This window comes from Cyprinodon tularosa, unplaced genomic scaffold (assembly GCF_016077235.1).
Source record: "Cyprinodon tularosa strain WSP-4 unplaced genomic scaffold, ASM1607723v1 ctg71, whole genome shotgun sequence".
NCBI lineage: Eukaryota > Metazoa > Chordata > Actinopteri > Cyprinodontiformes > Cyprinodontidae > Cyprinodon > Cyprinodon tularosa.
The window spans coordinates 3,312,932-3,329,114 of NW_024039463.1; the positions used below are offsets into that span (position 1 = coordinate 3,312,932).

At 35.9% G+C, this 16,183-nt stretch overlaps 1 protein-coding gene across 2 annotated transcripts in view; it reads right to left on the minus strand.

The window, feature by feature from the left end:
• Nucleotides 1-5,313: 5,313 nt before the first annotated feature.
• tln2b (talin 2b) overlaps nucleotides 5,314-16,183 on the minus strand; it is a 138,493-nt gene continuing 127,623 nt past the window's right edge. For both annotated transcript variants that reach the window (XM_038268820.1, XM_038268819.1), the window contains 5 exons: nucleotides 11,826-11,951; nucleotides 11,110-11,172; nucleotides 10,843-11,025; nucleotides 10,645-10,770; nucleotides 5,314-8,806 (listed from right to left, as the gene is read on the minus strand). In XM_038268820.1, the coding sequence (XP_038124748.1) occupies nucleotides 8,678-8,806; nucleotides 10,645-10,770; nucleotides 10,843-11,025; nucleotides 11,110-11,172; nucleotides 11,826-11,951 (627 nt within the window). In that variant the 3' untranslated portion in view covers nucleotides 5,314-8,677. The remainder of the gene's footprint in view (nucleotides 8,807-10,644; nucleotides 10,771-10,842; nucleotides 11,026-11,109; nucleotides 11,173-11,825; nucleotides 11,952-16,183) is intronic.

A 16,183-nucleotide genomic window follows, 5' to 3' on the forward strand; every position in this document is an offset into this window, starting at 1 on the left:
AAACAGAAATCAAAATTTTACTCTCTTAGCTTTCCTTCATTGGCTTCCTGTAAAATCCAGAATATAATTTAAAATCCTCCTTCTCACATGTAAAGCTTTAAATTTGTTATGTTCCTAACAGAGCACTTCAGTCTCAGTCTGCAGGTTTATTAGTGGTTCCTAGAATTTTTAATAGAAGAATGAGGGGTAGATCTATTAATTATCAGACTCCTCTCCTATAGAACCAACTACTAGTGATGTAGACACCCTATCTACTTTTAACGCTAGGCTTAAAACTTTTTCATAAAACTTATAGTTAGTAAGGGTACAGTAGCTCAGGTTATCCTGATGTCTCTATAGGTATGCTGCTATAAGCTTAGACTGCTTGAGGACATAGGGACCACTTTTCATCATTCTTTTTCATTCTTTCTCAATTCTCATATTCTTCAGTATTTGTTTGTTCAACCTCTAACTTTATGCTCCTCTGCTTAATCTCATCATAGTACTTTCATCTGGTCTGTTCCAGTTTGGCTGTGACAACATCCGGAGAGAAATACAAGCTGTGTTGCTGCCATCAACACATTTGTTTATAGATCTTGGTGCTTGACCTGTTTTTTAGTGCAATCCGGTTTCTCTTACTGTGACAAACTGTATGTGCTCTCTTTCAACCTTTGAGATGTGAGCTGGTTCAGTGCTCATCTGAAGGCCCTGTCACACCTTGACGATTTAGACAGTGTATGCCTGACGTACAAAAAATCTGACAAAAAAACTAAATGCTCAAAATTTCTTGACGTGTTTTGATGCTTTGTGCAGCTGCCCCTTCAAAAACTTGCTTGTGTAACTTGAGAGTGCCAGGTCCATCACTGAATCAGTTATGTGACCCAGAGCAACACTTTGCGGCATTCTGATCTGCCCTTAAATGCATGAGCTAACAGGCATGTTTTTGTTTCTCTGATGTAGGCTGTAATCAAGAGGGGTCAATGTGGCCCTCCATTATAAGTAACTTCATGACTCCTCATTCTGCTGGTCATATTTTTGCATGTCGCCCCCATACTCTGTTACAGCTAAATAAAGCCCACTGTAACCATTTACCTCCAAAGGTCACCTAATTATTTACAAGAACAGACATGTGTGCTTTATCTCTTAAGCCTGTAGAAGAAAGTGCACTGGTCAGAAGATACCAGAACTTTCTAGCCTACATAAAAAAGTATGTTACAAAATCCGTGAACACACTGTTACTACCGTTTAACAGGCAGGTGGTAGAATTAGCTGAACATGCTGTTTGGCAGAACAAATGTTTGAAAAGTTTAAAATGCAACAATTTTTTATTTTTTTTTGTAAGACACTGGGGGGTGCACAGTGAGCAGTGGGTAGCACTGTTGCCTTGCAGCAAGAAGGTTCTGGGTTTTATTCCTGGCTCTGGTTCTTTCTGTTTGAATTTTATCCCTGTGCATGCGTGGGTTCTTAGGTGTAAGTGTGTGCGTGTGCATGGGTGTCTGTCTTTGTGTGCCCTGCAACAGATTGCCGACCTGTCCAGCGGTTACCCTGCGTCTCGACTACTGACCAGCAGGGAGTGTTTTACTCTTAAAATAAGATAATTAGATAATATGCACTTTAAATAGGATAATGCATTTTTTCTTATTTTAAATGTAAATTGTCTTGTTCCATTGGCAAAGTGTTGCACTTACCTCCTAGATAAAAAAGCACAAATTTTAAGAAAAAAATAGACTTATCTAGATTTAAATTTTTGCTCTGTCAGTTAAAAAGCAAAAGTCACAAAGGACATACAAAAGCCAAAAATCAGAAATGCAAACTGCAACAGAAGTAAGAGCTGCTGCTTATTTTGCAATCAAGGATCCGAAAATTATATATATAATAAAAAATAAGTATATAAATAAAAAAAATAAAAAACTTGCATTGGCCTCTAGCTGCCATGTAATTCTGTATGGTAGGATTAAAGTATCAGCATAAAGATTCCCAAATATTTCATGCATTGATTAAACATAAGCTAATATGGACTTTAAAATAGAGATATTTGGTGCCTTATTTTTTCAGTTCTATATTTATACACTTATTTTTTTTTTCAGCTTTTATTGTCATTACACTTTCACATGTACAGAGCAATGAAATTTACTCTATGCATTTAACCCATCCCTTTGGGGAGCAGTTTGCTGCCATTGTTCGGCACACGGGAAGCAGTGTGAGGTTAAGGGTCTCGCTCAGGGAACCTGAGTGTCAGTCTGTGGTGAGGGGGGCTGGAACTCAGAACCTCTGGATTCCAAGGTCAAGGCCCTAACCACTAGGCCACACTAAAACTTTACAAATCCCTATGTTAAGTTCTTACAAACAAAAAAATAACACCATTAACAGTCTTTTCCAAAAGATAAAAAAGCACAGGATTTGTGATTCTCACACAAAGCTGATAACACAAAAGCCAATACTATTTAATTCTGATACCTTAAGTTAAATCATTTTTATTTTAAAATTTTAAATGTAAAAAGTAGCTGTAATTTAACCATTATAGGGAAAATATGTGCCAGGCTGTCAAAATGTCTGAAAACCCAGAGTTGTATTACAAAGGTAATAACTTTATTAAGAGAGGAAACTACATTTATGCTACTGTAATTTTCTTTTTCCTGTTGTGCTTTTTCTTTGATTGTCCTGCTACTGAAAAGTGCTATATAAATAAACTTTTCTTTCCAAACAAAAATCTCTTTTGTCTATGGGCTGCCCTGGAATGAGAGGCCAAGGACCACAGAAAAAGGGTTGAGAGTGAAAAAGAAGGTTCTCTCTCCTAACACACATGGCTCCGGTTTACCCTCCCTACTGTGCAGCGATGAGACCAAAACACTCAAACAGCCAAATATGGTCTTCATTAAGATGACAAGGAAATGTGCTGGGCATACATCTTTAAGGCATTCCTTCTGTCCCACTATGCTTCTGACAAAAGGAAAAGATCAATTACAATACATTCTGTATCGTTTAAGTAATAAAACAAAGTTAGCTGGTTAGTCTGTCCTACCCAGAGTGTGCAGAAAATAACTTATCAATAACTTCTCAACTTATTGATGAGTGATTATTTCATTGCATAGTGTAATAGTATATGTATGAGCAAAATGATGTGAGCTCTCCCTCTTGACAAAACATCTAAATGGGGATCTGTGCATACTTCAAAGTCTGGTCTGGGAAACTCGGGTAAAAAAAAAAAAAAAAAAAAAGTGAATCCACAACTTCCATATTTGGTCTGGCAAACCTCTGTTTATCCCTCCACAAGAATATTTTCCAAACATTCACTTCTCCCCATGACTGAGCTATGAAGGGCAATGCTGACATCTACTGGCAAGAATGTATAATTCTTTTTTTCTTTTTTTTCTATGGCAAATTCATGCTATAGTAAGTGATGTACCTACAGATCTTTAAATAATGATGTCCCTGTAACCGTTTCCCAGTAAGTCATGTTAGAAATACAAAGTTTAATGTACTTACTGGTGTTTTGCGTGATTGATAAACACAAATTAGGTCATAGCTGTTATTTTAGGGAAAATTGTTCAGCTTTCCCTCTCAAGTCTGATACCCTTAAAATAAGTCTGGAGCGATTAATAAATTTTAGAACTGTACTTTTAGATCGCTGTTTGTAATTTTATATTAATATAAAAAAACTCGTTCCATTCAAAGCCTCAAATGAGAGTTAGAGAGTATTAGAGAATACTAGTAAAGTAAAATCAAGACCAAGACCACATCAGACATTTTATGGACTGGCCGTAGGGAAGTCAAGAGTATAGACACAGCTTCAACACAACATTTACAGGCTAAACTTAAGGGTCAGGCAATTAGACAAGAATAACACTGGAAAAGTTGCAGAGGACCTCAACTCAGGAATAGCAGCATAACAAGCTGTCTATTTAAGAGACTGGAATCATGTGAGTTGGACTTACATGATATCCGACTTGAGGAACAAATATAACAATCTTACACCCAACATTGACTTTCACAGCAATGACTCATGAATTCACTGACTCTTGAGCCATTTGACTTGAAAGTATTAGATGTGCTACACCAAGCATGAAGGGTTTTACAATGGATCTGTGGTTGGTGTGCAACGACAGAAGTACATATCTACATTTGCAAGAATGGCCAATATTTCCACTAACTGTTGATGCAACATCTACATGGCAGCTACTGTGCTTTCTACCTGCTCTTTTTCTGCAAATCACAATGACAGCAAATATGTCAATGGTGGGGATCATCCAGTGCTGTCAGGGAGGTGTGGACAAAGTTGAAAAGAGAAAATAAAGGATAAAAAAGGCTTTGGCAGCATATCTTTTAGCGATAAAAGTTTCAAACCATGTTTGTGCAAAAATAGTTAAGAATAGCTGCCACAGAGCTTCATAAACCATTAAAAAAAGTTTCAGCTGTTTAACATGGGATTAAACAGTGTTTTAATGCAATAAGCAAAGTAGTGTTGTTGAAGGAAAAGTATCTGTAAATCACTGAAGATCAAAAATCTAAAAAATGTTCTCAGGTTTGCCTCATCAAAGAGAAAAAAAATAATTATTTTTCAAATAGTTTTTGGTCAACTGTTTTCTTTGTTGGAAAGTGTTATGTGGTTCACAGTATTTTTAAAAATGATTTCAAATGAAATTTGCTTGATGTTGATATCAAAGTTCCATTAATTTGTCTACATACTGGCCAGTTTCATAAACTACCGGCCAGAGCCACACTTCTAGTCTAGCGCATAAAATCCCAATATTATAGTTTGTATTTGATGTAATGTCTGCAAGCTTTCTGAGGTACTGTAAATAAAGGAGAGGAAAGTAGTGTAGGGCTGAAACAATTTGATTAATTGATTATAGACAAAATCGTCAACTAATTTAGCAATTAATAATTGAATTGAGTATAGAGACAGTAAAACAAGCCTTTAGCTAAAAGAGCAATCTACTTAGAGCAGTTATTATATCAAAATTGTAAAAAAAAAATATGTAAACATTTTGCATTTAAGATGCAAAACATTCAATATGCTTTATCAGAACTGCTAAGGTCAAAACGTTTAAATTTTCCCTAGGGTAATTTTGTAAAAAAAAATCTTCTTTAAGAAACCTTTTGCTATCTGATTATTAATCGATTAATCAAAAAATAATCAACAGAATAACCGATTTGCAAAATAGTTGTAAGTTGCAGCCCTAAAGTAGTTAAAAGCATTTGTATATACTGATCTTCTGATATAAGACCATATTAGAAAGAAAATAAAACTGTCTGATCTGATGATGCTAACAATAAACAAAAAAGAATGCAACCATATAAATCTGATATTAATAAAAAAAATATAAATGCTGGTTGTTTTAAAACTTTTTTATTTTTTAGTGAATACAAAAAATATTTTTGTGACCAGATAAATATTGTACATACAGCATCAAATGATACAACCGACGCAATCTGTTAAAGAAAGCACAACACTTGTTTATAACAGAGAAACGCTTATTCTATTCCAGTAATACTCAGACATATCTGCTGGACAGTATATTTCAGGATAAGTCTTACATCAACAAAGAAACATCTTAATAGTGGTTTAGTCTAGACAATGCAACAAGGAAATTATTCAGCTCAACAATTATTGGGATTAGGCTAAATCAATTTAAATAATTTCATCACCTCAGATAAGTGTAGCTCACTGAATGCAGCCAAGTGTTAGTAACTAAACCCTAAAGGTATCAACAGATGCCCTTTAATATCAGCACTATAACACTGCCGGCAGGTATAGGCCACCAGTATGGCAAAGATTTTGCTGTTTGACTGGCGTTATGATTCTGACCCAGAGAGGAGGCGGCTCATGCTCCCAGCCAGCCTTGCGTTCAACTGCTTGCTGCGCAGACTCAAGTAAGGCACTAGTACACGTTGCAGACATGAAAAGCATGGAAAGACTGAGGAGATGGACTGTAGTTAATTTCAAGCATGTGTAAGTCATTAATAGGATAGAACAAAACATAATTAATTTCTTCAAAATGAGCAAAAAGCTGTTTTCTAATAAAGATTTTCTGTCATGGAAGCCTTGAACTCCTGCTGTTACTGTGAAAGATATGGGAAAAAAGCTTAACGGCCAATATCACTGGAAGGAGCTTATTTTCTACCCAATAACAGCAGTAAATCAACATTACCTTGCTGTAATATCCAGTGTACTTCATTTCCATAGACCCAGAGTCTAATATAAAAAGGACTTCAGAAAGATGAGGCAGTGACTGGGGGAACTAAATAAATGTGATTAGGTCAGGGTTCCAACACATTGCTTTCCACAATGCAAACGTATGTCTCGTCAGTCATCAGGCCATGTTTGATGTCAACAATAAATGCAAAAAACGATTCATACCTCAAACAGAATACAATTTGTACTGAACTTTTACTTTTATCATCGTGTCCTCTGATGGAAATAATTGTTTGCAGCAACCCTGCTAGAAACTGTGGACTGTGGTTTAGACAAAGACACCCTTAACGACTTTCTCTAATAATTCATTGTGATTTTAGACACATCTGAGCAGCATTCATTTTAATATGGCTGGTTTCTGCGGTCAAATCAGTGTTTCAACTGTTTTTTAATAAATCTTTAAAAGTTCGGTGGGTGGTGTTTTTGGATAAAGGATACTAATCCTAATATAAACCTGCTTTATCATTTTTCAGAACCAGTTTAGATTGTGTTTGCGTGTACTGTTCGATTGAAACACTCAATAGTTTACTATCTGACACAAACTGTTAGGTTTGGATAAAAGAAAATTAGTCAGAAAGTTTAGGAGAAACCAAACATATGGCCCAAAAGCACAGGCTTACAAAATAACTACATTGAAATTCAGCTGGAAATTGGTAGTCATGCACAAAGATAAACCAAATGGAATCTGGAATATAGTTAAATTACGTAATTTGGTCGATTTAAAATTAAAATGCAATGAATAAAAGAGAATACATTTGATTGGACTGGTCAAGATGAGGTTTTTCAAATCTATAAGCTTTCTATCAAATCCCTAGCATGCTATTTAGTTAAGTTGTATTATGCAAAGTTGGAGTTCAAACCTGATCAAGAGCAGGGTGGGTAAAACATAAACAAAATATGGTGTTTCAACAGGACAAATATCCCAACAAACATCCAAACTGATTTGGGAATTAATAAAACAATAGAGGTATTCTTTTTGTCACCAACAAATTTAACAACAATTATGCTAAAAAAAAAAAATATGCTGACATGAGTAAACCATGAGTTTGTACGTATAATTGTATAACCACAGGAAATTCAAACTTCTCCATCCCTTTCTTGTTGTTTTGAAAATCAGCCATGTTCTTAAAGGTGTCTTGAAAACAAAATGGAAAAAGGGCTCAAACAAGTAAATAAAAATCCAAAATGAATATGACATTCATGTGTATATGACAACTACACCGAATGTGTAAATAAATGATAGTCAGAAACACTCAGAACTCCAATGTTCCACATAAGCTTATGGTCTAAAAATTCTCAGATCTAAGATTTTGAGCGTTGTTTGGTCACCTGATTAACATCTCTCCATGAAATATCTACTAAAACTAATATGTTCAACTCAGCAATGGGTGTTTTCCATGAAAACTGGCTGACATCATGGTAACAACCGTGTAAAGAGACAATAAAATCTTCTCTCCCATTTGTCTAGTTGTGTTAAATACTAAAATCCTTTTCCAAACCAATAATTACTGTGAAGGAACCCTGAATGAGTACAGGGGACACGGAAACTTTGCGGATGAAAATTCAAAGTATGAAAGAAGACAAAAACATCTCAAACAATGTAATAATACTGTTTATAACTTTATACAGCTCTCTGTATTTTAGGGAAAACAAATCAATAGGATTCTTTGAGTGCAATATTGTACAAGCAGCAAAACATATTTGGTCACATTTAGATCGGAATATAACGCTCTTTTTCATAGGAACTGGTTTTCTATTTGATTTATAGTTTGGATCAATGCTTGTTATTTTTACAGTAAAACAATTTGTGTTTGGCGTCAAGTACAGCTTAGTTTAGATGCATTTAGTGAGAAAATATGTTGGTTTAACTCCAATCCCCATAGATTAACACTCTTAGTAAAATACAAGGGCCTTTTTCTAACTATAATACTCTATAGGTATTGGTTAGTAGCTTTATTGATATGTGTTTAAAGCAATGGTGCATGCAAGCCCACTGTTAAAAAGAGGCTTTGCCCTTACTGCTTTTTAGTCATCCTTAGAGGATTTATTTCATATAAATCATGAGCTACAAACCTTTATTTTCGGAACATCAGTTTAATCATATAGGCTTTAAATAGCTAAGAGGGTTCTGTAATTACTGAGAGATTCGGCATACCTAAGATCTTTGATTCATGCCTGTAACAGTCAGTAACGCTCATGATGCACAGATACCCACACTGAAAATAACTCAATCCATTTGTCTCTGTTTGCTCACACTAAGAACTTTCTTTATATTAAATTCTCAAAATCAAAACCATTCACTGACAAACACATCACACACTTACACTCACACAAGTACACTACAAAGCACAGGCACTTGTTTTGTCAACGAACAGGCCTGTTTCAAGTGCTGAACATAGTCTTTAGTGACGTCAGAGCAAAGCGGGTGACAGTACATCAGCACTGCCTCCTGATGAGGAGATGTTGGCATCTGTACATCAGCATTCTCGCCTGCAGGCTTGGTCAGCCCTCGTCCTCCCTCAGTTCGCTGGGCAGGAATTTGTATTGCTGCTGCCGGATCTGAGCCAGCTTCTTCCGAGCCTCCTCCAGTTCTCGCTCCTTCCTTAACATCTCCTCCTGAGCTGCGATAATCTGAGAAAAATCAGGGACAGCTGATGGAAACAATGCTTATTAAAAAATGTATTTTAAAGCTTTCTGCTCATATATGGACCTGCTTTCATCAGAGGCCTATCAAACAGATCTGATTTGTTTTTTAAGTCATAATTTATCTCCATGACCTTGAGAGTAGTAAATAAAACTTAATTTAGTTAAAGGTACAGTGGAGAATTTTCGCAAATTTTTTAAAAGACCCGCCCTCTCCAGTAAAAAAAAAAAATGCACCTGTACCCGCTCCCGAGAGGGAACGCCTATTAAACGTGTGCGAGAGTATGCACAAGCCCATTTCCCTCATGCATGCTCTGTTTATAAGTTGCTGTTTGCATAACTCATACAAGCTTACTTTCCAAAAGAAGATTTGCAATTTTTCAACTTTATCAGACTCATCAAGCAAGTGAAATGGAGACCAGCACATAGAACGGCATTACGTAAACATCACCAGAATGATTGACAATAAAGAGGACCACTTACTTTGATGATCTACCTGGAAGAAGAACATCCTTCACTATACCTATAAGCTAAGAATGTATATCAGTCTCTTAAGCCCAAGTGATTAAAGTACTACATCACACTAGTGGAGACAAACCTGGTCTGTCACCTAAAATTGCAAGCTTTTACTTTGAAATATGTTATCTATTTTGGGCCTGATAAAATAATTTATTGATCTGAATAGTTTTTTGCTGGCCTGCCATTAACAGTGTAAATATTCACTGAATCCCTTAACTAAATGCTTCTGTGCATAGCTGAGTCTCTTTGCGAGATACAATAAATTTTTTACTGCCATTAAAGTGTTCCCCTCGCTAATTTTCTTTCCCCAAATGGTATTCCTTGATCAGTGTTTTAGGGTTTTTTTTCTCTCCACTTCCTGTCCTCTTAATGTAACTAGTTTGTAATAATAGTTGGATGTTGGGAAAGCCAGGGAGTTCATCCTTTCCACCTCTTTCACAGGCTTGCTTGAAATGAAAGATGTGTGAAAAAAGGTAATGGAGCTGTAGTTATGCATTCCTTACATAGAAAATATAGCAATAAATTGATCAATCAACTTTGTATTGTAATTAGGATAGAAAGAGACAGATTCAATTTGTATCTTAAACTATTGACATGTATTTACCTAAATTTAAATGGTATTTTATATAATTGCACAGGTTGTTGTGAATAGGCAGTAAATAAAACTATAAACAGCTAAACTAATTTAGAGTTAAATTGCTATGTCAGTATTGCAGTTGAAAAAGAAAGAAAAAAAGTGCATGTATAGTCACTTCCCCTGTAGTTAAGTTATAAATATGTTGTTTAGTTACTTTCCTAGATTCTAAATGTCAATCGGAGCCTCAGGTGGTTACAGTTAAATTGGGGTCTAAGAACTGTCTGTCTGACAAAGATATTGTTAAGACAGAATAATGTCAGGCTTAAGTTCAGTAGTGTTGAGTATCTCACTGACACAGGAATCCAATCAGGAACAAAAAGAAAATGACAGAAAAACACTCATTGAATATTGTTGATCTTTGTTTGCTGGTTTGCTTTTGCAAAAGATTAAGATTCTCTATTCCAACACGGAAGCAGTTCAAAGTCTTCTGAGGTGTGATAATTTCTAGCTTTTAGTGTCTACCAAACCTGGTAAACAGCTTTGAAAGAGATCTGATGGGCTTTTTATCTGTGGGAGCTCATCACAATTTCAGAAAAACAACTGTGACATTTTGATAAATGGGCAAGAAACGCAACCGCTCAGTAACATTTAACGGAAAAGGGCAAACATCGCAGTCGGGAGGATTTATACACAAGACTTCACAAGATTCATTCATAGATTTTTCTTCAACCTGAGCAATGCCTCCAACGAATTTGGTCTTCACCACAACGCTGTCATCCTCTGTCTTGTCAAATGCTGCTTTTTGCGCTGCTTTGACCAAGTTGTCTGAGGCCCGCTTTACTGCATTCCCTGCAGCCTGCAGAAACGTGTTAAAAAAGTTAGCAACTGTATGATCTATTTATCTTTTAAAGCTGTAATCAGGTGTTACCTGTAATCTCCTCATGGCTTCAGAATTGTGGTCCGCCTTCACCTTGCAAGCTACCAGCAGCTGAGCAGTAGAGGCTGCAACCTGCTTGGCTGAAGAGATGAGCTTTTCCTCGCTGGCATGACCCTGCACTGAAGCATTAGCTGCCTCACACAGGCTACTGGTGGCTGCTGCTACCATACGAGCCTACAGGAAAGTACAAAGTAGCACTTGTATTACTGAGTTCAACATTTCCAGCATTTTGTTTAGCAACGTCTCAAAGGAACTTACAGCTGATATGAGACCCTGTGACCATTGGCCGTCATCTACTGCATTAGCTAGAATGGATCCAACCTAAAAAAAGAAATTAAAGGATCATGCACTTGCAAACCAATAATGAAAAACTGCTGGGTTGTTTTCTTAACCCGAATGCTGGGTTTATACTGGGTTTATGCATCCTCCACTATACCTTTAATGATTTGAGCACAAGTTTAATCACTTAAGATCATTAATTGTTTAGAAAGAAGGACATCTTTCACTTGACTTAACCTTTTAACTGCTAATTGGTTAAAGCAAGCTAGTGCTCATTAAATTAAACAATTTAAACATAATTTAAAATGTATTAGAGTTGACTTTTTATCATATTGTCAATACAAGTATACAAATATTTACTTTATTCATCTAAGTGGGCTTTTTCATATGGTGGTTGTTGTTTGTGCTGCTAATTATTATCTTAGTCATTTTAAAACTGAAGTCAAATTGCAGCTTAGTGATTGAAGTGGAGTCAGATTTCTTTTCATTTGCCCATTTTTCTGGGTAAAACCCTTAACATAATCCTGCTGTGTTGACTCAACCCAGAGCTGGACTGGACCGAACTGAGGCACAGAACTAAATAAGCAAATTATCAGAACTTATACGTCTTTAACCCAGCAGTTGTATAATCTATATTAGGTGTATTTCCACATCATATGAAAAAGCAAAACAAAGAACAGTTGTTTTTTTTTTACCTTGCCTTGTGCTACCAGTTCTCTCTGAGCCACAGATGCAGATTTAACAAGAGCACTGGTAGCTGCAGCGATGGACTTTGCTGCTTCTAAGATCTGGTCCTCAAAATCCAGCGTCTCATCCGCCTGCTGTAGAAAACAATCCCCAAAAAGTTACAGGCCTCAATCTGCAATGAACAGATAAAACCAAGGCAAAAATCCCTAAAATAAAAAAATAAAAAAATAATAACTTTTTAGGAATCTTAAAGCCATAATACAGATACCATAATAGTTGGTTTTCTTTAAAGTATAGTGATCTTCAATTTTATTTTTCACATAATTCAAAACTAGATACAATACATTCTAGGGGATATAAAGTTCAGTATTAATGGTCCTTTTCCATCAAATAAACTAAAGAACAGAATGAAAAATCATGGAGGTGCAGTTTGGGGACATTTAACAAATGGCCCTCTCTGCGTCAGCGGTCAACAGGATGTGACTGACCACAGACCTCCATAAACACATAAGGCACACGTGGCTGGAGACAGAGCGGGACACTGTAGGAATATGTTTGATATATAGTTGGACTGAATAACAACCTAATATATCAAACATATCAGACAGAGCCCTGCAGAGAAGGCTTCCAGGTCTACAATGGCTTAGGGAGTTGGGGGGTGGGGGGGACGCATGCTTGGAGCAGGGGAGCCGTCTACCCTTAAAGGGCAGAAGTTATAAAGGAGAAAAGAGCAGTGGGTGTAAAACAGAAGAAGAATGCAAGCGGTTGTTGGAAACACAAAGTCTAAAAGTGTTTAAAACCTTTTTTTTTTTACTGATATAAGCTATGATAAATAATAGTGTGTTTTGCTTTTTTACTCTGCATAACTGCATTAATTCTATAACAGTGAATAAAGCTACATAACTATTTGTGAATCACAAAATATATATATATATACAAAGGCTTGCAGGGGTATTTATCCTAAACCCTATCTACAAATATAGTGTTTAACGAATGCATCAAAATTTTATTTAAGCTTTTTGGGAATTCAAATGAATGACTGACAACATATAGTAGGACATAAATGAAGTGCTATTTGTCATGGCTCAAAATAGCATGGAAAAATTTGTCTTGAAACATTCAACAGTTTTCTTCTCTTATTAATTTGGTGTCTCTTAAAAATATACTTAATTATTTGTTTCTTGGTCTGATCTGTGTTTGCACTATGGAATCACTTTGGTTAAACAAAATTTCTTTTAAATGTGCTTTATAAATAAAAGGGATCTGGTTTTAGAACTTAAAGGATCATTATGTTTTATAGGTTTATTTTAGATTCAAATCTAAAATTTGCAATATGGATATAAATTAAGCCTTCTTTACTCTAATATAAATAAGATCAAATTAAATCAATGCCCTCTAGATGTCATCTAATTAGTAAATAAGAGTCAGTATGTGTGGAATTTAAACGCTATTGAAAAAACATTTGTGAACACACACCTTATAATTAACACCAAGGAACGCACCAGATGGGTAACGATAAAGTTGATATGAAATATGAGAAAGGGGTAGACAGCTATAAAATATACCAAACTTTAAACGCCATATCAACAACTGTGTCAGATAATGGAATCAATTGAAACAACATCTATTAGTAATGCAATCTGTAAATCTGGTTCTAAAAAAATATAATTCAGTGTCTCAGAAAATAAGAATATTACATAAGACCTATAAAAAGGAAATAGAGAAATGTCAAAATTCTGATAAAGTAGGTTGATTTGTTTAAATTGAATACTTGGTTGAGCCTCCTTGAACATGAATCACTGCATCAAGGTGGACTGTCATGAATGCGATGAGCCTGTGTTTCTGCTGAGGTGTAATAGAGGCCACAGTTGCATTTTCGGATGTGAAATATCTCATCCTCTTGACAATATCCCACAGATTCTCTATGACAGGGGTCATAAAATGCCCTGCAACTTTTAGATGCGTCTGTTTTTACACACCCGAATGAAATGGCTGAATTACCTCCTCAATATGCACTCAAGTTCCCCAGAATCCTGTTGATGAGTGGATTTTTTGATTCAGGTGTGATGAAAAAGAGACCTCTAAAACTTGCATGAAATCAGACTTTAAAGACCTTAGGACTAGAATTAAAGATCTCTTCTCTGTTTGATTCCTGTCAGGGGAGGGTGCTGACCAATTCACCACAGTAATAGCATAGATATAGAATCAACCTTTGTTTCCTTCGGAAGCAACTTCATGTAGCAAGACTGAAAAATGAAATCTTCATCTCCAATAAGCTTGTTATCAAAAGAAACCATTAAGTATTCAAAAATGTTATGTTAAATAACTGCAATGACTGTGGACCAACTATAGCAGATGGCATGACACGCTCAGTGGTCTTCAAACCCAATGTCCTGCATGTTTCAGGCATTTCCCTGCCTCTACACGTCTTACTTTAATAAATAGGTGATTAGTAGCCCCCTGCAGCCTGTGGCGGCGGCCGAAGAGGGAGTGCAACCATTTGATGCAGGTGTGATGGAGCAGGGACACATCTCAAACATGCAGGACAGCGGGTACTGATGGCCCAGTTTTATAAACCACTGAACTAAGGAAAATTGACCCTGGACTTCAAACAAAAGGGGTTATATACCTCTGGACACTTCTTCCAGACTCTAAAACCAGATGTACTGCCAATTTCAGTTTAAATATATATTTTAGACCTCCGCGCAACACTGTTTTTTTTCCCTCCTTAGCTCAGTTAGAACGCCCTGGACATTGTCCCTGGAAAAGGATTGGCTTCACAATGAAGAATGCATCATTGCAGCCCATGTGTCTCTGTATAGTGGCTCTTGATGTGCCGTGATTGTTGCTTGTGAATGTCTTCCTCCACTTTTCTCTTCATTAAACTTTCTATGAATATGCTTGAATACAGAACTAGTATTGCTAAAGCAAAGATTTTTTGTAGGTCATCCTACTTGTGTAGTGTCTCAATGACTGTCTTTTGGGTATCTGTGGTTGTTTAGCTTGCTGGTCAAGTCTGAAACCATTTGGAGAGTTTTGAAACTCTGTAGGTGTTCTAAATTAAATAGCTGACTAGGATGTAAAAATATTATTTTTCACAAGCTGAATTTTTCAAAACATTATTTCTTTAATATAGATATAGAAACTGATCTACACTAGAATGTTTTTTACTAAAGTTCATTTGAGTGCCACAACCGTCCAAAGCAGACCTATGTCAAAATCAGAAAGTTCAGCACGGCTTAAATAATGATGTTCACGGTGTTTCTCCATCCAATTAAGACAGCATTAATGTTTTTTACGACAAAAAAATTAAAAATAAATAAAAAGAATTCAGTCTCAAAGCTGGAAAAAAATTCCCTAAAATTACAGCTGTGATTGCAGTGAAAGGTGATCCCACCAAATACTTACTAATATGTTTTTTAAAATGTTTGGACCTCTAACTTCATAAATTATTGAAGCACAAAACCTTTCTCAGATTAAATAAAATAAGTATAGTGGTTTAAAAAAAAACTGTCTAATATCTCTCACAAATGTATAATTTTTGTCAAAATGTCCACTAGGGGGAGATACTGACAAATAAATATGAAAAGCCTTTCCTTGATTGATTTCCTTTCATAAACACCAAATCCTCTTAAATTCAGCCTGCTGACATAGAATTATAATATTCATGGTATGACCCAAGGGTCTGCATGGTCTTTATTAGAAAAAGAGCGACCTAAATCTATACATTTTGATGTCACACATAAATAGGTTGGACTGATAACGCCATTTACAGAAAGAATTATGATTATGACAAGGGGAGGTAAGCTTCTGTGACACAAGACCACAAATGTCCAGAAACAGATAAACGGCAAAACCATGCAAAGCACACCACAAAAACAAGACCTTCTTAAATTCCGAAAAATAAAAAATACATAACAGCAGTTTTATAGCTGTAATTATCACACATTTTGTCTTTGCATCAAGCAAAATTTGGGTTTTGACCTGTAGTGAGAGTACAGAGGTAAATCAGTAGTAGATTAGGGAAGAAAAACACTGATACAAAACAAAGGAAATAAGTTCAATAGGACAGAGAATTTCTCTCTCACAAAGGGTCACAGCAGTTCATTGCACATTTGAGCTCTATCCAACATAAGCTTCACAACCCAGCTGTGTAATTACATCTCCTGGCAATGCAGTTGAAAATAATGTTCAAGAGACGCTTTGAAGAAAGTTTTGTAAGTTAGCTCACTGGAAGAGCACTCTGAGTCAACATACTGTGTATGTGTAACACAGTCTCATCTTCTCCTTTCATGATTCCATGTCAGCAGATCAGTTACAGAAAAAGATGCCTCCACTTCAAAATCAGCGTCACCTTTTTCTACCT